This window comes from Takifugu flavidus, chromosome 4 (genome assembly GCF_003711565.1).
Source record: "Takifugu flavidus isolate HTHZ2018 chromosome 4, ASM371156v2, whole genome shotgun sequence".
Taxonomy (NCBI): domain Eukaryota; kingdom Metazoa; phylum Chordata; class Actinopteri; order Tetraodontiformes; family Tetraodontidae; genus Takifugu; species Takifugu flavidus.
The window spans coordinates 2292189-2314409 of record NC_079523.1 but is presented as its reverse complement, the minus strand read 5'-3'; the positions used below and the strand labels follow the sequence as shown (position 1 = coordinate 2314409).

The window sequence follows — 22221 nt, the reverse complement described above, 5'->3', positions numbered from 1 at the left end:
AGAAAATCACATCCCTATTCGGCTCAATACACACTTCTCTTCTGTTCAGCAGAAAGGGGAAGGAGGCCAAAGCAAACAAAAATAAGCTATTGAACTTATGACTTAATTTAAATGCTTCTGTCCAGGTGTCATGAGCAATTTCCATAGCAGAGACAACTATTTCCTGCTGTTATTAAAATATTTCTTGACAGACATACTGGCAGACACAGCAGATCCTCGTGTGTGCGTGTGTGTGTGTGTGTGTGTGTGTTGGGGGATAACAGGAAAGATTTAATTGTTTGTTTCACACACTCGCCGCTAGAGGTCTCTGCGTGCGTCCAGGATGTGGTACGCGCGGTGTCCACGAGATGGCGGTGTTGCTTCGTTTTCAAGCCTCGTCAGTCGTCAGATGTTAGATTTCGCAGCACAACCTTCATTAGTTTTCCCACTGCTCCGAAAATCAAATCACACTGATGAGTTTAAAGGAAAATAAAACAATTTCAGATTTTTACTGGGAGGCGAGGAGGACGAGGGGCATGTGACTTTTCAGAGTCAATGCAACCAGTTACCAGCCCCAAAGCAAAACAACATGGTGGGAAACCATTTCTTCTATTACACAAAATGTAAAATTTAAGAAAAGGGAATGAATAAGCGAAATATAACATTATTTAAAGCACTGATGGCACCCACTGAAGACATTTTCAAGTTGTCAGTTGTATTTTCTGCATCGAATCGGCGCAATTTCACAATTGCAACGGCAACTCCCAAACAGTACATAAACTATACAACCGTGTTTAGAGAAATGACTGGAGCAGAGGCAAAATTTGATCATTTTATGAAGAACAGATAGTCATTATGTCTACTTTCTTATATATTTTGTGGAGTGAGATCCTATTTCTATCATATTGCTTCTAAATATGAGTAAAAGTTTCACAAAGATCCTCCTTCAGAGATCAGATATGTTTCTGAATTTCAAATATCTTAGGCTATTGATTTACACTGGATCTGCAGCTTTATGGGTTATGTAAGTCTTATGTAAGTATGGGTTGCTATGAGGAGCTGTCAGGTTGGCTGTCGACAGCACGTTTAAGCCAACAGGCAGTAAAGCAGCTTCAACGGTGGAGAAAAAAAGCTTTATTAATATTTTAATATATATCAATAATACTTTATGTACAAAATATGTACAGCAAATACACTTTTGTTACATTTCAAAATAAAAACCCCAAGTACCTTTTCCTATACAAAACTATTAATTTTTTGTTTGAACTTTACATTCACTCTCTGCCACTGACACAGCGTTTAAAGCGGAAATACAGTTGAAAACCGGCAACAGTGTCTGTGTTACATGATTAAAGGCAACGGTAGGAGGAGCTAAGGTCAGGCCTTAACGGGGAATTTCTGGGAAAGACGCAGATCCATCGAGCAAAACGCTGTAAGCTGTACACGGCCTCAAACCGGCAGTCGGCAGGTGACGTCTAAACCCAAACTTTCTATGTTTAGGAGCTACGTATCAAAAATAATAAAGCAAAAATAGACATGAACAAGTAGCGCCGACGAAACTCGTCATAGGAAATGACTGCACGGAAACTCGATGCACAAAGTAAATTCAAACGCGCGCACGGTCACATGAATCCGACGGACACGGATGACACACCTGGTACAGCGGCAACGCCCTGAATTCTTTGAACGCACGTGTTCAGTTTACGTAATGTCTCGATCGAAGATATCGAGAGGGACATTTTTCTGTATCGTTCGAGGACTGATAACAGTTAAAGGAGCGACAAAAACCAAAGGTAGATCCCCCATCTACAGATCTACAGCAGGTCGTAAGACAAGCAGCATCTACAAGGACCATTTTAAATACCTACATTCATTGCAAACTGGGGTGTGTGTGTCTGTATGTGTGTGTGTGTGTGTGTGCAAACAGGTTATTCGGGGGGGAGGGATTTATCTGTACCTTACATTTTAGATTTACCTCTGACATTCAATACTGAGGGTGGTGAAGATGAGCCCTTGCCAAAAATAAAACATCTTAGCACATCTGCCATCTTAAACACTTCACAGTGCCCCGGAGCCACGCAGAAGGAGCTCTGGGCTTCACACAAAAACAGGTTTTGGTGGCCATTTCGCTCTCTTTTCTGGGATCAGTGTTTCAAAAGGAGGCTCGAGGAGGTACCAGTTTAGGCTGGGACACTCGCTGAGTCCCGTCAACAAACGAACCCTCCGGCTGCTCAGTCTCTCGTTTCCAAATTTAAAGGTGCAATCTGTTTTAAAGCTTTGTGAAGAGCAGGCGAGTCCAAGGAGTTCTGGTTGGTAACCGGAGACCCTGCCCTCGGGGACATCACCAGAGATGGCGGGAGGGCCTCTGGGGACAAGCACGCGCCTGAGGTATTCATGCCCGGGTACAGGATGGGCATGCCACCGGAATACCAGTACTTTTCCAGCATGGGCAGATAGGCCGCAACTGGTGCTGTTGCTGGAGGGAGTAAGTAGAAGGGGAAACAAAACTGGGTCTGGCTGGGGGAGAAGCTCATGTAGCTGCCGTCTCCGGCCATGTGGCCAGGAAGGATCTCCTCTCCTGGTGATTCAGACCTTGATTTCTTGGCCTGGGGTTCGTCCCCCTCCTGCTTGATACCGCCGGCCGTCCTTTCGGGCGCCGCATGTTTGCACAGCTCCCCTTCCTTCGCATGTCGTTGAGTCCACTGAGCTTTGGGGTCACGCTTGTCGTGCTCTCCCCCGTAGCCGCTGTCAGTGTCTGTGTCGCTGCCGCTCTGCTCCCCGATCCCATGCGCATTAGTCCTCTGGATCACAGGAACGCAGTTCTTAGCGGGGGCCTGGGTCACCTTGTGCGGCTGCATGCCGGGCTTCTTCGGCTTCTCTGGAGCCCGGGCGACCGACTCCTCCGGGCGCAGCTCGTTTCGCTGCTGCAGGACCTCCGCTGCCACTTTCTGGATGTGGCTGATGACCTGGGAGGGGGTCAGGTCCCTGCTGCTTTCTTGGCTGGCCACATATTCCAGGACCTCTTTAGCGCACAGGTGGAAGCCGGAGCGGAACATCTCCTTGCTGTTCTCCGCACTGTCGCCTCCGTGATCACCTGATCCAAGAGATCAGCACATTTAGCTTAAATAAACGCGTAAAAGTGGCTCCGAGCGTCACATCAACAATGATATTTGAGGAGACTTACTGATTTGCAAGTCCTGCTGGAGTGCGGTGATCTTCTTCTGCTGCTGCTCCAGCAGGGTGCTCAGGGCTTTCACGTGCTTCAGAGTGAGTTCCAGCACCACAGCTTTCTCCAAATGCCCCAGCGTCTAAAACAGGAAGACCTTCGATAAGCATGTTGATCTTTCTTATGTAACACATTCTGCAAATGAGGACAAGCCTCGGGAAGTCATGCAATCCGCACACATGCACGGACAATCTGTGAAACCTTTACACACTTTAAACGGGGGAAAATCGATTTACTTTGTCAATTTAGAAGGAAAAAAAGCTGGAACACGTGTTTGTATTTATCATCTAGTCGGAGTACTAAACTTTTGCGCGCTGCACGTCTCATATTCGGACTGTGGTGTAGAAATAATTACCGTAAGTTTCAGATGTTCTGGCAGCAGATCCTTCAGCTGGGCGATGCACTCGTTTATTCGGTCACGTCGCTTCTTTTCGATCAGACGGTGTGGCAACTTGGAGGTCTCCTGAGCCAAAAATAAAGAGCCTCGGTGAGGTCCTGGCTGCGCAATCCCGATCAATAAATGACGACAAACGTGTGAAAGGCGGTTATAATTTACCTTGCTGTCGTCCCCGCGCTTCATGGCCCTCCTGGGCTTGTACACATACATGGGAAAATCCATTCTGAGGGGACAAAATATGAACTTGTTATTTTGGAGCAGGTTCGAGTTTCAAAAAACCAAAAAAGAAAACAAACTAAAACAAAAAAACTAACCTTTGCATATCTGCCATGTCCACCGGTGCGTATTTAGGCACACAGGGAGGCGGTTGCGCGCTAGTAATCCTCTCCATGTCGCCGACAAAAAAACCTTCAAAGTGTTGTTAAAATATTCCAAAAACGTTTATCTGCAGTGGCGATTCGGGGGTAAAGTTGCTGGCGTGCGTATCCAGTGTGCGTTGTCCGGACTGGCTCGGGTATCGAGCGCGCTCCACGCCCGCTGAGTGTGAGGACTCTGGGTGGGTTTGTGCGTCCGACCAGCCTACGTGTTAAATACACCCTGTGACTGCAGGCACGTCTCTCCGGGACAGACTCAGACTCGACGCCGTCACATGAGCCTCACGTGTTGGACGGCGCTTTCAACTCCTCACCCTCCCCATGCAGGCGGGCGGGCACACACGCAGGCACGCACGCACGCACGCACACTCACACCTCCCCTCCCCCTCGTGCTGCTGGAGTACAGCCCACGTCTGTAGTAACCTCCATTGGGGCCGTGTCCCGTGTACCGCCACGCTTTTGTTTACAAAGACCAAAAGTGGAGCAACGGCTCGCGCACTGGGGGGTAGAAATTTACTGGATTAAGATGAAATAAAATCATACACTTTAAATAGGACGACGACCACTTTACTGTTATCCGCGCGATGTCATCAATATGGGAAACTTAACATATGCCAGGTGTATGGCGAGACCAATAATTCTAACTCCAACGGTAATAACAGTAATAACAACAGTATTAATAACGCGCTTATCTCCGTGACTTTGAGCAGCTCTAATCCTGCCCCGTCTCGTTGTGTCACGTGCAGATAAGGACGGCGTGTAATTACACGGTTCGGCACGTGCACCTGCGGCGCGCTGACACCGTCCGTGGCGGAACGTTCTGTTTGCTCCGCTTTGATCTCTAAGCCAGTTTGTACCCGGCGGCCGGTCACGTTGAGCTCCTCATGGCCGCGAGACAAGCGACGAGCGGCGTGACGTGACGCACGAAGTCGGCCCGAGAAAGCCCGACTGGCCGCTCGGTTCCACCCGGCGATGTCCCGCAGTGGCGAGGAGCAGGAAGGCTGTCGGAATAGGTACTAACCGACCAACTAACTAAACAACTAACGCTCAATTCAAGGAGTCTGCACCAGCCGACCAAAACACACACACAGCACATAAAAAGGGCTAATAAAGCTACATTTGCATGTATGAATGAATGGGAAATATAGGAATTCTGAATCTAGAGGAGACTTTAGATTTTAATCTCAATTTCTAATGTTCTATTTGATCTATATCTAGTATCTACTTGTCTACATGCAACTGAACTAGTTTGAACAATATTGCAATGATGTGGTTAAAACCTTGACACTATCTTGTTTATTAAGATCTAAATATCTAAAGGTGGTGCCAGTTTTTGGTAACAAGGCATGTCAGATTGCATATGTTACTTTTTGTCACCATTACTTCGTATATTAATATTTAAAATATTCTGCAGTCACCGATTTGCGTTGTTTTAATTCAGTTGCTTTAAACTATCAGGTAGATTGAAGGTCACATTCTATAAGGTCAAGTAGATTATTATGTAATTTTTAGGTTTTACTGTAATTACACTCCAATAATCAAATAACACAAATCAGTTACACCAACTTTAATAAATAATTCTATCATTTATTCAATTATTATACAAATTGACAGTACTTAATTTTTACTTAATCGCAACATTCATGATAACATGAATTCCTCCTTGTAAAAATGCAAAGAAAAGCTACAAACATTTGGAACACACAGAAATCTGACTTTAAAAACAAGGAGTTTAAGTTAATGTTTATTACAGTTAAAGTTCCACAACTCCTGAGCAGCTGTAAGAGCATAAATGATCCTAAACAAATAAATTACAGAGTATAAATGACATTTCAGATATTTTAAATCTAAATTTACTGAAATTAAATGACCTACAAATATGAGAATTGGTTTGAGAGACAAAAGAAATCTATATTATTTACAGTATTGCTGACATAATATACTCTCTATGCACATTATCAATAAAGAAAAGAAATACTTTTAGCAAGGCCATCTTATAGAGTATTTCTGTATTTATTTAAGTTACTAATCCCTAGTTCATCCTGTAGCAATAAAGTACAAAAAAAAGGGAACATTGGCCAAACACTTTTTAAAATAAGTAACAGCTGATCTTAAATGTACAAACCAGAGGTTTCATATTTAAGTCAATATATTGCACAAGGTACAAATATAAGACATGTAACAATACGTCACAAATAAATTACAGAACAAAATGAATAACATTAACACAAAACACTGAAAAAGACATGGATGGTCCTCCCGCTCAGCCGGCTGCAATAATCGAGTCCCCCCCCCCCAAAGGCCATTTGATGAGAAACTCCAGTTTATTCTACCTAGAAACCGTTTGGCACCAGCTTGAAGCAGACCGAGCAGAAGTTACCGAGTAACACGTGCGCGGGCAGAGCTACACTTGGCCTCATGTTTAGCTATGTTACAGTGCGTCCCTACTGTTGCACAGGATGGTGCAGCGTCGCCGCCGTCACCTCGACGCCAGCTCAGCCTTACGCGGGCTGCTGCGGGTTGATGTTCATGTGCTGAGGGTGCCCCAGCAGGCCGATGCGCTGTTTCTGCTTCCTCTGTTCTGTCATCTGATAAGAAAAAACACACACAAAAGGCTGACTCGTCCCATATGTACGGTTCAGGTCCTCTCCCACTGACCGGGATACAGAAGTTCGGGGGCCTGGCAGCCGATAGTCCTCATCGATCCACCCACCAAAGCGTGTAAGAGAAGCTACAGCGAAGGTACAGCTTCAAATCTATCTACTGACGAAAGCAGCAGAATAAAAACTACTAATAACGAAACTCGGCCCCGTGAAATTTCAGAGATCAAGCAAAGCAAGTGAGTCATAACGTAGGTTTGAACCTTCATACTGGTGGGACAGAAGAATGGGGTTTGTTGAGAATTAGCTTTAAGCGACACAAGAAAGGAATTTGCAGCACGGCGATACCAAAGCGAGACAATGCAGTGGTCTTGTAATGAGTGTTCCCAGAAATATGGCTCATTTGGAGGTCTTTTGGGGACCAAAAGTCGCTCAATCGGGGGGGCTATTCCGATGTTTTACTTGTTTTTATAGTTATGATGTAATTTCAAAACACGGCTAGTCTTGTTTTCCCATTTTAGCTCCACTCGGATGAATGAAGGAAATGAAATACAGGAGTGACCTTTTACAAAAAACGGCCTCAGCAGATGGTTCCGTGGCTGATGGCACCGTGCCCTGCAGGACTTTCAGCAACAAACCCATCATTTCCCTCCTGTCTGGGTCAAAACGTCTCACTTGCATTCACTTCCTCATAGATAGTTCTCATTTCGAGGGTAAAGCCATTTTTTTACAATGTGGTTTACTAGAAACCAGTGATTGTAGAAGTTGTGCAATTTAAGCCTTATTTTCTTCTGGCCCTTTATCAGCAGAATTGAAGTAATGAGTGAAATCTTACATGACTGGAGGCCTCGTGCAGCCTTCAATGCTATTTTACTCATTCATCGCAGAGGAAAAAAACACAATGTTGTTCGAAATTTCTTTTTGGCTTTCTGGAGTAATTAGTGGCACATTAAAAAATGTAAGACGGATAAGAAACTGTTGCTCGGTGACGAACAAAATCAGGCCGCATCTCTCACTGGGGACTATGACTCATCGGCTTTTGCATTTAGCAAGTTCTGCATCTAAAGGTCAACAAACAGCAAAACAAGCAAACCTCAAGCGACTTGTGCCGTCAACATTCTCTATAACACGCCCGTCAAGACTGTGTGACAACTCTGCCAGAGGTGCATTTCAATTGGCCCCACCTGTTCCTTCAGCTCGGTCAGCTGGCCCGACAGGTTGGACACCAGTTTCATGGTGGACTCCAGCTTCTCCTGCAGGCTCCTGATCTCGTTCTGCTCCCCGTCTGCGTCACTGCTGACCAACGACATGGCCCGCATCCGTGGGAACCAGTCCAGGTTGTGCTCCTGAAAGCACAAAGTATGACACGGGTGCAGCACGTTGTCGCCACCGAAACACCTGCTTTTTGTCAGCGAAGCTGCTTGTCGTTACGAGGTCGAATTTAGGCCGTTTCCCACCATCAGCTCTTCTTTTGCATCTTCCACGAGGCTCTGTGATTTTGTAAAAATCAAACCAAGCCATTCAGGGATTTTGTTAGAATCACACGTTCCCCCGTTGGTTTTCCAGTATCTTCTCTGGACACACCTCACAGGATGAAACCGACAAAGAGGCTAGGCGTCAGCGTTTCTCACCAATCCTTTCTGCCACATCTGAGGCCAAGGTAAACAAGTCTTTAATTTTCCTGGGAGCCACAACTGACACTCCCGTGAACAAACTGCTCAGCCAGGTGGAACATTTAAATCACCTACCAGGTTCTGACTGGCATCCATCGCGTACTAATGTGTGGATTTAATCAGCTATTTCACAACAGTGACTGAACCGTTTGCCAAGTAACAGTAAGAATCTGTCATCTGGCAGGAAATATTCTCATCACTGTGAGTCACGTTTATGGTCTGAAGGTTTCACATGGAATCGACTGACTTCAACATTTATTGACGTTCGTTGTTATTATTTGCTCCTGTACACCAACAAAGTAAGCCCAGCGCCTATTATTATACTCCAACCACCATGGAATTGCTGCTGGGGGACATAAATTTGGCACTGTATCAAAATTTCTGTATTTTGCAAGATTGAATTTTTTTGACATGTAGAATTTAGGTAACGATTACATATTATTACATATTACATAGAATACACATTACTATAGCTAAAGATTAGTTGTGTTTATCTTATATATTTTATTTGGATTGGATTATTTCTTGACTGCTGCAAAAATAACCAAAAAAAAAAAAAGATAAAATACATTTCAGACAAAAATGACCCGATACTTTGATGGTTCCTTTGTTAGTTTTGATTTAATTTCATTTTGTTTAGTGATGAAGATTTGCGATTCTGATTTGTGTCTGTGTTTATGGCTGCGGAAAAGCTGGTGTCTGGAGCATTTATGCATCGTCTACTCAGCAGTTTGTGGTCGGGCTGAATCAGGCACTGATTGAGCTGCTGTTTAAAGTCCTGTTGATGGTCTTGAATGTTCTCTCAACACTGTGGTGGCAGTTTTACTAAAAGACAATCAACTACTGAACTGAATTGAGCCATGATTGTGGTGAAAAACTATGATAATATTTACTTTGTCTTTGGAGAAAGTGAAGTTTTTCGGCATTCGGAGGTCACAGTTACTATCAGCGCTCGGAGCTCGTGTAGATTTAGAAAAACGAGGCCGCTGCTTGGTCAGTACGTTATCACTATTGCACGTGTAGAAAAAAAAATACTGAAGTTGTGGGGGAATGTTACACCAGCCCTTGAAGCTCTCGTCTGTAACAGGTTGAGTTTTGCAGCGACATGAAAGCCAGCAGCGATGTCAGGGTCCGCCGTGTATGACATTCTTTCACACTTCCATCTCCTCCACCACTTAACAACCACATGCCATTGTTATTGTGCACGAAGCAAACCTGCTCCCAAAGGTGTCAAAGTCATGTCACGGCAGTGTTAAAAGAAACACCCACCCAACACAGCCCCGGCAAAGTCATGTGCCCTCTGTCAGCACGTCCGCTCCCTCCGACACCGGTGGCTAACGTATTGTTACGAAGAAGTGGTCTAAGAAAGTCCCCAGATTGTATTGGTAGACTTGGAAATGTAGCAGCAAGGGAGGCATCTGTGAAAACCACAAACCAAGCTTGGGTTGGACAGCAACACAAGGGGAATCACACAAGAGTAAGATAATAAGCGCGCGCACTCATTGTGAAAGGAGGAGAGGACTGCTGTGAGCAAGTTCCACTTCCTGAAAGCAGAGAGGCAGGCACGCGTGTGTTTGGTTGACGACAATGACTTTCCATCCCGTGTTTACAAATGAAAGCGCTTCCAGTAAACTGAGAAGTGGAGCCATGAGTTTGAGACTCGGCATCACGCCGGTTCATTGGAAATGACGGAAGTGCTGTTTATTTTAATGATGGAACCAGCTGTGAAACAGGATGCTTTGTGGCCAAAACGGCAACACAGCATGTAGCACTCACACTACATACCACCGGATGGGCTGGTGGCCCACTCAGTCAGATTTAAAGAGGGCAAATGCCAAAGAAATACACCACTTTAACCAAAGAAGTGTGGTTCTGTGACACCAACTGAACCCTCTGCCATTGACGTCAGTCCGAGTCATTATCAGACCAACCTCACGTCTACACCTCCTTCTGCCTCACGTTGCTTCCACGGTAATGAGCATCAAACACACACAAGTGTGGCCGAGATAGAAAAAGGGACGATAAGAGTGATTATGACGATGAGATTACCAACTGTCAGATACATCTGCATTCATGGGAATGAAATCCACTCACATCTTCCGAGTGAATGTATGTGTTTTTTTTAAACGCTGATTAAAAATTAAAATGGGATATCAGCCATTTGAGCTTTATATATCATGCAAGAAGCATCGTCATTAGGTCGGTCAGCCATCTTCTGTTTCCTAACCGGGGTCAAGCGGTATGCTGGAGCAGCTCCCAGTGGTAACTGGGCGAGAGGCAGATCACGGTCCAGTTCCTTTATATCCCCATTAATTACATTTCTTAATTACAAATTTCAGTGCAATTTTTAAGTGGCGGAGAAGCTGGAACAGGACGCGCACATTTGCTCCTAATATCTAGTAACTTTAACTCTTTTATTGATTCAAGATTCAAGAGTACTTTATTGATCCCTTTAGGGGGTGTCCATCAGGGAAATTAGCATCTCCAAAAAAACGTACAGCACTGTACAAAATTACCCACCACCATTACACACCATTAAACCTATTAAAGACACACATCCCAAAGCACCCATCTACAGACTGGGATTTAAAATATATAAAGCACTATTCAATCATGCTTCTCTAGAATTTATCTAGGAGAAAAATGTTTTATTCAATGAAAAACTGGCATGTGGAGCTCAGAGCTAATGTTAACGATCACCGGGTCAGCTGATTGGTCGTTCGCACCATGAGTGCCTCCTCTGCACCGTCTGCCCCTTCAGCCTTGTGCAAACTCATTTCTGGCTCGCTGGTGTGCAAGGTTAATGAGGGGGAGGATGGAAGGGGGAGGTCAATCCCAAATCAGGTGGTTTTTCACAAGACCGCTTCTAACAGATCAGGCCACAAAGACAAATAAGTGGGTAAAGCATTTTCTTGTGAAGAAAAAAAAAAAAAAAACTGTCAGAAACTGACATCAACACAAGTGCGTCAGAGAAAGGAACACTAGAAGAAGGGGCTTTCCTTTGGAAGTTTAAAAAGCTCTCTAATTGCTCAGAGGTTATGAGCATGATGCAAGAATGAGGGAAAAAAAAGTTTTGTTTCCCTTTTATTGGGGTTGCTTTTGGCGTCTATAAGCATCTGCGTGTGAGTTTTTATGTGATAAAAAGGAGGAATAGCCACACTTCTGCTCAAAAGATCACGGGACTGGGCTCAGCTCAGCCAGCACGTCTACCAAAGATTCATATGGGCAAGCTGGCGAGACCTGTGTGTGTTTGAGCATGTGTGTTTGGTAAGCCATGACTGCTTTGGAGGATTAACACATTTTATGCCAACTGCAGACTCTGTCTGAAAGTTAATTCTCTAGACACAAAGCTGACTGATGTGATAATACTTTGGAGAGATTTTAGGTCATGGAAGCGAGGATTACATAATCTGAGACGGACGAGGTAAATAATAAGAATAGAAGTGTTAATTGGCCCTGCAGAGACGACAGCACACGTGAACTTCAGGGCCCTCGATCATAAAGGAGGAGGTGTTCATGCACATTTTATGCGTTCCACACCGCAGTTCAGCTAAAGTGTGCACATTTGCGACGGCTAACCTTACCCTGATCATTTCAGCCACGTAGCTTTCTGGCCCGGTGTACTCAGTGGAATCCTTGACCTTCACCAGGACGATGAAGAACAGGTAATGCCACATGTTGTGCTCAACTTTGATGTGCTCTTCAAAGGTGACCGTCTTATTGTCAAACTTGTCTCTCTCCAGACCTAAAATGGGAGAATACAGTGTAACAAATCATTCATTTATTACATTTCATGAGGCAATTCATCTTGAGAGCCAAATGCCAGCAGCTGACCCAAAACCAAACCAGCTGCAGACCACTCCGTGACAAGATTTTAAACACTAGTTATTACACACTAGTTGCTCATTTTACATTTGCAAAAGAGGAATGACCCTATTACCAAATACCAATGGAAGAGCTGTGTGATGCAACGCGGTTTAGCGATGGATGCGGCGGGCGTGTGCGTGAGTGTGCAGACTGACATGGTCAAGACCCAAATGGCAACAGGAAGAAACACTCCTCCTCCACAACAGCATCTGTGGTGACTAACCATTCATTCTGGGAAGAGGAGGCGTTTCGTTGTTTATACTACACAGAAACAAAACAGCCCGTTTCGCACCAAGAGATTCTGCAACATCGCAGTTGCACACTCGTACACGGCTCATTACAGACTGCTTCTCTGATTCGTGACCAGCTGTGCACATCTGCAAGACCACCTGTCTAGTGCTGCGTTGCTTCTCCCCTCTGTTCTAAAAGTGACAACTGACAACAGTGACAATGAGGTCAAAGGTTAGGAGGCCTGTATTTTGACATCACACTGTTTTCAATTTAAAAAAAACCCAAAAACAACTCTTCCTCACGAGGGATGATATTCCCACAAGAACACGACTGATTCTGAGACTGACCTCATCTCTGAATTCCCCAGATCTGCATCAATCTGGTGATCGATTATTTCCTCACCACAGATAAAACACGTCGTTTTCAGTATCTCCTCTTTCTTCTGTTTCTCGCTCCTCAGGTCAGCAAAAGTGTCAATGATGACACCAAAGATGAGGTTGAGGACAATGATGATGACCATGAAGAAGAAAAGCAGGTCGTAGATCACTCTGGCAGCAAAAAGGGGCTCCTGTTAAACCCAAACACATAAAAAGTCCATTAAACTTTTACTCAGTTACTGGTATAAGTCAACATTACCCAGACTACTTGTGCAGCTCATGTACATTAATCATCCATAGTCAAACAATAATTAAAAATGGTATGTTAAATGAATAGATTAAAGGATTAAATAAGAAAAGATAACTTTAGATGCTTTCTTGACTGATAATACGTGAATAATACGTGAAGTTTCAGTTCTAATTGTACACATACAATATCGAAGCTCTTTGTATTTGTTAAAGTCTGACTTGTGGCTGCTGAGAGCAGCATCGAATTGCATATCCGTGAAGCATAAATGAGCGGAAACAGACCACACAAGTTACATCACATCCACTTTTTAGCTGAACTCTTTTGTGGTAGGGGATCATGTTACCCCTTCGATTTTGAAAAGACCGAGTTTTTTTTTATGTGTTGTTGTGTGTTGTACCTCTTTGGAAGGCTTCCGCAGAACATCTCCTACACCTCCTCCACTCCTGAGACCGTGACTCAATACAGTGACAATGCACATGAGCAAGGAATCACACGTTCGCTCTTTGTCCTCGATCACCACTGCTGAGGGCTGCACAGTAATGGAAGCTAAGAAGAGATAACAGGCCTGTCATTACTTATCTAGTTATAAACCGCTGTAATAACTTTTAATGTTTTCTGATCAAGATTTTGAGTTTGACTACTTTCTGTTCTTTCCAAATCCAACAACATAAACAACAGAGGAGCAGCAAGTGAAACTTGAAACTGATTTCTATATGCAACTAAAGGCTCTGGTATGTCCTCAGGCCCTATGTGTGTATTCAAACCCTACTAGCTATACACACATAATTAAATGGTTCCCCACGTTGGTCTGAGAGGGTAAAGCAAAAATTGCAATGTTCTCAATTATTCACACAGTCAGCAGACACTCATCATTAGCGTGTGTGGTGGTGGGCAGGGGGTTTATGAGAGGTCAGGACCCATGCTGATTGAGGATTCAACATGGGTGGATGAGCAATGTTCAAGGTGGCACATATTTTAGACTGGAAGCATTTGTCATTAAGGCAATTAAGGTTTCGCAAAAACTCATGTGCTCGAAGCAAAGCACGCTCTACGCCGTCACAGAGCGGACCCCGTGACCTGCTTGTATCTGATGGTAGTTAATCCCTGACCTTTCAACCCAGAGCCCCTACATCAGGCTCTCCCCTCAGAAACACATGGAGTCTAAACCCGGCTCCCTGAAAGCCTCTGGTTGTCTCAACAATGCTTAATCCCATGACCACACGGCTGCCCAGATTTACAGCTCTGGAGGGGATAAATCCCCTCAGGAGGATTCTACAAGCATTAAAACATGAAAAAACATGAATGGCCATGGGAACTGTCCCACGTGCACAGATATCTAAAAATAAGTCTGGATTCAAAAATAGGAATCAGTTAATCCAAAGGTACTGTTACTTTACAAGAGTTTAACCTACCATCCATCACAGCCTCTGAGGAGCAATTCTCCCCATTTTCTTTGTGGCACCCGCCAGAGAAGAACTCCCCAAAAATACTGGCTCCAATCTCTATTTCAAGACAGCATTAACCAAGTTATGCAAAACTTTGACCTACAAATGTAGTTTCAACATGTGGTTTTGCTGAAAAACAGTCACAGTTTATGTCTACTAACTGTCTGGGTCAAGCAGGACAAACTGATGCTTGTTCCAGGCAGGTAATGTCGTACCTAGTGTTTTGTTGGGTATCCTGTCGACGGCCAAAAGGAAGTCGTCTTTGAAGAAAATATAACCCACAATGGAGAAGAGATAGACGAGAATAAGAGCCAGCACGGCAGTGAGAACAATGGAGCGGCCATTGCGGGTCACGCTCTTTATCACGTTCAGCAAGGTTTCTTCTCTGTAAACCAGATCAAAGAGCTGGAGGAAGAAGATTCACAAAAGAAACGTATAAAAACCTTTGTTTGATGACCACATTGAAATAAAACAGGGCAGGATCCATGCAACTGCTTTTAACTGGTCTAGTGACCACGTCTCCTTTATGCACATTTAGGTATTTATGTGTCGTGTGTGCTCACATACTAGCAGGCTGTAAAAGAAGACGTGAAGAAAGACCCCAAGGCAGCAGATGATCAGGTACATCAGGTGGTACAGGAACTCCACATCTGTAATAATAGCTTTGTAACCGCGAGTGAAGGTTCCACGGTTCCCAACAAAACTCATCAGGAAGATGACCTTGTTGCATAGCTGAAGAACAATGAAAAACATATAAAGGACACTCAAAACGAGCAGCCACACCTTGTAAAATGATTGAGCAGAAAGCGGAATGCTTACAGGGTTGAAAGGATTTCAACTTATCACTGACATGATCATTAAAATGATAGATTAGAAATATGGACTTATCACCAGATGGCTGAGGACTGACTGCTCTGACGCCCTCTCAACTGTTGTCAGATACGCTTTAGCAACAAGGGTGATGCTCATTTTATTTGTTTTGCCACGTGAACAGGTTTTAGTCCAGATATCTGCTGGGCTACTGCATTGATTCATCACCCAGTCCCATCTCACATGGTGCACGGGTTCTGAAGAAATGCTGAAATTACTTTGGAAAAACGCTTACGTTGAACGCTCCCAACAGGAATAAGGTGGGCTCCAGGCCCACAGAGAAGATCAGGCGTAGGATGGTGGAAGCGATAAGTGCCCGAATGCCGTGAGGCTGAGGCAAGACGATGACAATGGCCAGGGAAACTAGCATTGCCATCCATAGAAGGGCAGATAAGTGGGGCTCCAGGGTACCTGAGGGTGGAGAAAGGAGGGAGAAATGACCATTTCTCTTTTTTCCTTCAGAAATGTAACCATCCCTCTCCTTTTGTGCGAAATTCTCTGGTTCTTAGTTGTGAAAATCCAGATGAAGAGATCACACATCACATTTTCACAGCGCCACTGAAAACCAACACTCCCTTCTGAAGCCTCCTTCTTTTGCCTCTGCATGTACAGGATCACATGACAGGTACTTGTTACATAACTCTTGGCTGTGGCCTAAAAATACATTTGGCTTCAGCTAAATTCACAAGGAATAGTCCTAAGTAGTGCATTGTAGCAGGCTGCCAGAGGACTTGGCAGCAAATTCACTCCCTAACGCTCCTATATCAAACACCTACAATGAAATGTTTACTGAACAGTTAACAGAAGACAGACTGGGCTTCCCACTAACTGATTGGGTCAGTTCTACTCACAGCGTGATGTTTACTACAATGAAAACGCCATGAGCATTTTCCTATCTGGCTGCTGGAGCTCACGTTAGAGCAGCACTTGGCTGGAATGTCTGGCATCTTGCCTTCTTCTGCAGGATAAACTACAGCAAGCGGGCGTAGTTAGGTTATTTAAGGTATCCTACGTCACCAGCACCAGCACCAGCACATCTGGTGAATTGTGGGAACTCCCGAGGCCACAGTTGTTTTTTTAAACCATCCACAATCTACGGGTTGGCGTGGGCGAGGTGAGCAGCTGATGGGCGGGGCAGGCAGCTGAGACGATGTAAAAGGAGAGTTTTGTGGTTTCTTTTGTGTATATAATTAGCAAATTCAGCATATCTTCACTTCATTATACTTTATAAGTGGTTTAATGTTAGGCTGGCAGCAACTTCCTAAATTAAGTGATGCAGCCTACTTTATTCTCGGTTTACAAGCACTTGGTTTGAATATTAACCTAAAACGCCTGAGCTGGCACGAATTGAGGACATGGTGTGAGTTTAGGCACCTTAACAGCAGCTGAGAAATTCCTTCCCTGGATCAAAACCTGGCCTGCCCTGGAATGAACTACTAAGCTCGCAGACCTTTGACACTGAAAACCACATGAAGTATCTGGAACTAAGCTAACAACCTCTTTTTTGTATGGCCTAGTCTGATGTGAGGAAGTTTAAACAAAAGGGACCTCACTGTTTGACCCCAGAAAGAACAATTGAAAATTTATGTGTTGAATAACAATGTGTGTCTTCTCTACACTACTCTGGAATGGAACAATGCCGCCCTTAACGTCTGCTGCTTTTCGCGTCCCCACAAATATCAGCTTCAAGGAGAACTGCAAGCAAACTCGACAGAAATAATATGTAAGCTACTTATTTGTTGCTTATCTCTAAAGAACAGACTTATGCAGGACATTATTCACTAGGACATTCTCGTTTGAATGGATATTTCAAATCTAAGGCAATCTCCTGCCCCTTCTGACCTCCTGAGCTTTCTCAACCTTAAATCATTACGTTACGACCACATGACTGTCCAGACACGCCAGGGGTTAATAAGGTGTCAGGACAAAGGTCAGACATGTAGACTAAATTATCCCTTGTCTTTGCACTTCCCAATAATGTTACTCCAATCACTCCATTCAGGTTTTATTGTCTTCTTGAGTGATCTTTTATATAGTTTTTATTCATCTATATTTGAAAATTATTAACTAACTAAAAGTGTTACAATTTAATTGACGTTCTAAGGGTCATTTTGCGGTGTGAGGAAAATGAGCACATGTGCAACTGAGTTTCCAGAGCAACAGGAACTCCATCTTCTTTGAAGTTATTGCGCCCCTAATTTAAAATGCCTATTTAACTCTTTCAGCTGGTTCAGAGGATTTTTTTTTAACAGTTAACTTGCGACAAAGTGGCTGTTCCATTATGCCAGTTGTTGAAGCGCCCTGGTCGAGGCGAGGATAGGTTTAGGGTTGTTAGGGCAGGTAGCTGGGGAAGACGTCAGTGGCAGACAGTTGGAGTCCAAAGGCTCTGTTCTAAGTGTTTGGAAAGAGTCGTTCCAACTGAACATGATTAGCTCTCAAGCCACCTCTCCTCTCTGCCTGTGTGCACATGTGCATTCTCGCAAAAAGAACACTCCTATGTTGGATACGTCTTTATGGAGAGCTGGTTTGGTCTCTTCTCTATGCGAGTCAGAACAGTCCTCAGAACACTGGACAGCATACACAGCATTGCTTAGCCTGTTGGGAGATATTTTGTCCTAAGGGTGAACATCTTTCTTGGTGAGCTGCTTATTTTAAAGTTATCTGGGATGTTGTTCTTGTTCAAACTCTTTTACATACAGTCTCTCATACAGTCCTGCACATAAGTCACAGTCATGCTGGATGATGTTCTCGGTCCTGCTCTGGTGTAGTGTTCTGATGGACATCACTGGTCCTGGGGTGTAACTTGACTGGAATGTTTTGCAGATGTCTATAGAGGTCTGAATGTGCTCTTCTCCACCAGTGGACACCAGTCTATCAACCTTTGTCGTCAGCCAAAGAGGGCTGCTACAGTTGGTTAAGAGGGAGTGGGACACACCCAAACAACATATTCCAGTAAAACGTAGCATCCATGATCTGACTCGATGCCTCAAGTCACCTAACGAGATACTTACCTCAAAGGATCTTTTAACCTTCAAAACCTGAACGCATTTCAGACGAGAACTCAGATGCCACTTATAGACACTGACCTCCACGAACTGCCTCCAGAGGGTAGAAAAAGGCCACCAGCAGGTTCATCAGCACAGCCAGGTTGAAGGAGATGCTGCTCCAGAATGACATGTTGCGAGAGCACCAGTAAAGGATGGGCTGAGCTGTGTTTCAGCAAAGAAACACAGATCACTGTACAGCAGGCAAATGCAAAATGTATCATTTCACAAACAGAACCAAACTTTGATGCTACGAAGTGCAGTTTAGCCTCTAAGATTGCTCCTCTAACAGCGGCATGCAACGTTCAGGAAGGAGGCTGAAAGTGATCACCTCGCAGTTTCTTCTGCCAGTTCATCTCGTTAAAGAGGTCTTCAGAACGCAGAAAGAAGTCATTAATCTTGCTGCCTTGCTCATCCCGTTCTGTGGTGTAGTAGACACGCAGCTTGGACTCTTGGGTGAGAAACTCGCAGATGTTGGGCACAGGAAAGACGATCTGCTCCATGGTGCGATCCAGCCGCACTATCTGGACACAATCACAGATGCAGCACAAATGTAAACTCTTGCCCCGTCCTCTTATACACCCCGAATTCACATCATATATTATTACTTTACATAGTAATACATAGTATTACTTTACTATTGTCGCTTGTCACCTGCACATAAACTAAAAGGCCTTTGTTTTCATCAGTCATTATTTGATGCGAGCCAACAACTTGAGGTCATATTGCTGACAGCAATTAGCATTCCTCGTCCTCAACGCACTCGCAGAGAAATGTGCAAACATGCCAGAGGTGTATGCCATTCTAAGTAACAAAACAACGCTGAAGTGCACAAGAAAAAACACCATCACATGCTTCAAGACAACTGGGAAGCAGAAATGTGTTGCAACCGAGCTCAGGCACACATCTTGTGATATGCCGTCAGATAGTACGTGAAAAAACAGGGAAACGAGAAATGTCAAGATAACGATAAAAACTTGTTGCAGGTGGGATCATTTGGTCTGGACAGGAACACGACATTTGACCTCGATCTGGGCTGTGTGCTTGGCGTAGAATTCCAGGGCCTCGTCCCCCTCTCCATATGTCCCCCCTGGCTTCAACATGGCCTGCAGCTCCTTGTTGTGACGGGCTAGCTGTAATAATAATAATAATAAATAAGTAAATCCATCAATATCTGACAGAATCAAGCACATCTACGACTCTTATTATCAGCAAAAGGACTGAAATATACAGTCTGCAAGTGCCCAACGCTACAATATTAGGTCTCGGTTATAATAATTGGAAGCTGTTGTTACTACTTTTTTCAGTCTTTTCAGTCACGAGTCTGCCTTATGTGACTGAAGATGGGGGTGTTGTAATTAGTTTTACAGTATGTTTGCAACAGAAGCATAGCGCAGCCTTCCATCTATTGCAGTTTTGTTCTGGTTTTGCTTATTTTTCTGTTGCTTTTGTAAAGTATGTGTTGTATGAGAAGCTGTATTGGCTGTTAAACATGCATTTTGGTATGGATTTGTAGACGGTGCGATGTCTGACAAAGAGGAGGTGAGTGTAAAAGGGCAGGAATCATGGTGAATGATCCAGATAGTGTTTTCACACACACTTTGTTCCTTACTTGATGTGCCAAGATGTAGATGTTATGACCAACATTGCGTGGTGAGGCAGAATGCTCCTCTTCCCCATCTTCACCCTCCTCTGGTTCTTCCACCTCTATCTCACCCTGCATGTAGGCCTTTTTGATCACCTCCACCTGCAAGAACACAGCCTGTCATACAAAATCCGAACGACACCAGCTGACGACATGCACACAGGCATTCGCACCAGCTCCTTTGGTCTCATGTTGTACAGGATTCTCTCTGCAGTCTCGCTGTCATGGCGACTCTCCATAATTGCAAGAAGGAGCTTAGAGGCATTATTCTGCAAAAAATACACAAAGGAATAACTTAGTTATCAAGTTGCCCTTTTGAATTTATAATTGAGTACACGTGTGGTGTAAGCCTACAGTATGAACCTGCACGGAGGTGGGAAAGGAGCATTCCTATTATATAGTCAAATAGTTGATATTGCTGTAAGGCGAGTATGATCGCTTCCATTCTGCATTATGAGGACTTATGATCTACGGTTAGGACAGGTTGAGTAGCTGCAGTTCAATTATTTGTTTTAACTTCAATGCCAAAGTAGATGTTTGCTTTTAACTGTCATTAATTTGTGATTATATAAACAAAGCTGACGAATCTCCAGAGTTTAAATAGAATATGTACATCTTCACCTCATAACAATTAAAAAAATGGATAACTGAGAACGGCCTTGATGTCAGAACTAATGAGCGGATCGATTAAACACTCACTTTGAGTTCCAACACAAGATCCATCCTCTTCTTCCCGAGGGGGTTGATGTCATTGAGGATGAGCGCGATGATAATGTCAATACCATTACACTCATGAGTGGCAATGCAGTTCTGAGGAGAAGACGACATTTAAGAGAATGAAGAGTGGTGCTGTCATTGTTATAAGCAGCAGTGGCACCGAGCATGAACAGGAGATTAATGAATAAAAGCTCATCTCTGTTTCACATCTGTTAACAAATGCAGCAGTTCTCTTGCACCTGGATTAAAGCTCACTTTGTTAGACATGTGCCAAAACTCCAACTGTGGTTTGTGGCGGCAGCATGTGTTTTATGATGCCTCTTAAAAACTAGAATTACCACTATTGCGGTGCAATTGCTGCATGCAAATGTCAACTTGCAGTTTAGATCCATACAACTGTTGACTTTGATTGACAGAACTAAATGTCTCATTTGGTTGTGGTGGTGGTTAAAGGCCACATTATCTCACCTTATTTTAAACCAGGAAACTTTGACATTTGTTACTGAACATTACAATCACATCACAAAATTTCACTTATACATGCGTATACCCTAAAGAGACCTTAATTTTTTTTCAAATGCAATTATAAGAAGTGGTTATGATTACGCCGGTGTGAGGATTTAATAAAATGATCGATTGAGTAAACAGTTTGATATACAAATACAACATTTGCATTTAGGCAACTTGGTGTAAATGTGGTGCATCCTAAACTGCAAGCTGTGTATCACCTGATTCTCATGACAGGGACCCTGGCAGTACTCAGTCAGGCTCTCCACTGTCTGGTTGATAAGACCAACGTTCTTCTCATTGATGTAGAGGCCCAGCAGGCCCAGTCCTCCGGTGGTACTGCCACAAATACAGTCCAAGAACTGGAGTGTCTCACATACAAGGTTGTAATTGTTCTTGTTATTCTGGTTACGCAGAAAGTTCTGAAATGTAAAATAAAGCACAGACAGATCAGACATTATCCTTTCTGGGAGGTTTTGCTCCAACATCTGAGGCCAAAGTTGGTTCCCAAAGTACCGGGACTCATGGAAGGTTTCCCCTCGGGCAATAAAAAAGACATTATCAGTGGGTCAAGGGATACAGATATATGCGAGTTAAAAGGAAAAACTGTTGTGAGGTTCAATCTCCTCTTGTTTTAGGTACAGAACAGCCACAAAATGACTCCATGTCTGTGCAAGAAACAGAAGCATTTTGTCATATTGATCATCTGTGTTGCCTGGCAAGATGTGAATCAATATCTTGTATGCAAAGTGGGTCAAGATGGCGGACACACACACACACACCCACACACACACACACACACACACACACCCACACACACACACACACACACACACACACCCACACACACACAAAAAAGGGGATTCAGCACCCAGCCAACTTTCATTTAATGGAAGCATGTACTGGTTTGGGGCTCTCATAATCAGTGCAAGAGGAAACATTTCTTTCTGGGCTTAGCCATTTCCAAACAACACATTGCTCAGAATGAAACCAGACCAAGACGGACCAGATATAGAAAC

The 22221-nt window shown here is 43.9% G+C and overlaps 2 protein-coding genes across 21 annotated transcripts in view; both read right to left on the bottom strand.

Moving 5' to 3' along the window:
- Positions 1-1096: 1096 nt before the first annotated feature.
- On the bottom strand, positions 1097-4859 carry bhlhe40 (basic helix-loop-helix family, member e40). The gene is made up of 5 exons (XM_057031346.1): positions 3917-4859; positions 3762-3825; positions 3561-3668; positions 3164-3287; positions 1097-3073 (listed from the first exon to the last, which is right to left on the bottom strand). The coding sequence occupies exons 1-5, from the start codon at positions 3991-3993 to the stop codon at positions 2211-2213; spliced, it is 1236 nt and encodes a 411-aa protein (XP_056887326.1). The 5' UTR covers positions 3994-4859; the 3' UTR covers positions 1097-2210.
- A 669-nt stretch (positions 4860-5528) lies between these two features.
- The window catches only part of itpr1b (inositol 1,4,5-trisphosphate receptor, type 1b), a 46785-nt gene continuing 30092 nt past the window's right edge, over positions 5529-22221 (bottom strand). For 19 of the 20 annotated variants that reach the window (XM_057031324.1, XM_057031331.1, XM_057031330.1 and 16 more), the window contains 16 exons: positions 21424-21624; positions 20678-20788; positions 20152-20247; positions 19946-20080; positions 19359-19466; positions 18665-18857; positions 18376-18498; positions 15525-15700; positions 14987-15151; positions 14635-14824; positions 14387-14476; positions 13372-13520; positions 12750-12915; positions 11834-11994; positions 7761-7922; positions 5529-6564 (listed from right to left, as the gene is read on the bottom strand). In XM_057031324.1, coding sequence (XP_056887304.1) covers positions 6478-6564; positions 7761-7922; positions 11834-11994; positions 12750-12915; positions 13372-13520; positions 14387-14476; positions 14635-14824; positions 14987-15151; positions 15525-15700; positions 18376-18498; positions 18665-18857; positions 19359-19466; positions 19946-20080; positions 20152-20247; positions 20678-20788; positions 21424-21624 — 2313 coding nt within the window. In that variant the 3' untranslated portion in view covers positions 5529-6477. Of the gene's footprint in view, positions 6565-7760; positions 7923-11833; positions 11995-12018; positions 12607-12678; positions 12916-13371; positions 13521-14386; positions 14477-14634; positions 14825-14986; positions 15152-15524; positions 15701-18375; positions 18499-18664; positions 18858-19358; positions 19467-19945; positions 20081-20151; positions 20248-20677; positions 20789-21423; positions 21625-22221 lie in introns of those variants that run through there. The other variant, XM_057031344.1, reaches the window with a different exon arrangement.

Bases quoted from the DNA above. Each gene is read 5' to 3' on its own strand.
- bhlhe40 (XM_057031346.1), bottom strand. From the start codon at position 3,993: ATGGAGAGGATTACTAGCGCGCAACCGCCTCCCTGTGTGCCTAAATAC. The intron at 3,826-3,916 runs GTTAGTTTTTTT...TTGTCCCCTCAG, and splicing joins GACATGGCAGATATGCAAAG to AATGGATTTTCCCATGTATG. The intron at 3,669-3,761 runs GTAAATTATAAC...TTTTTGGCTCAG, and splicing joins AGCGCGGGGACGACAGCAAG to GAGACCTCCAAGTTGCCACA.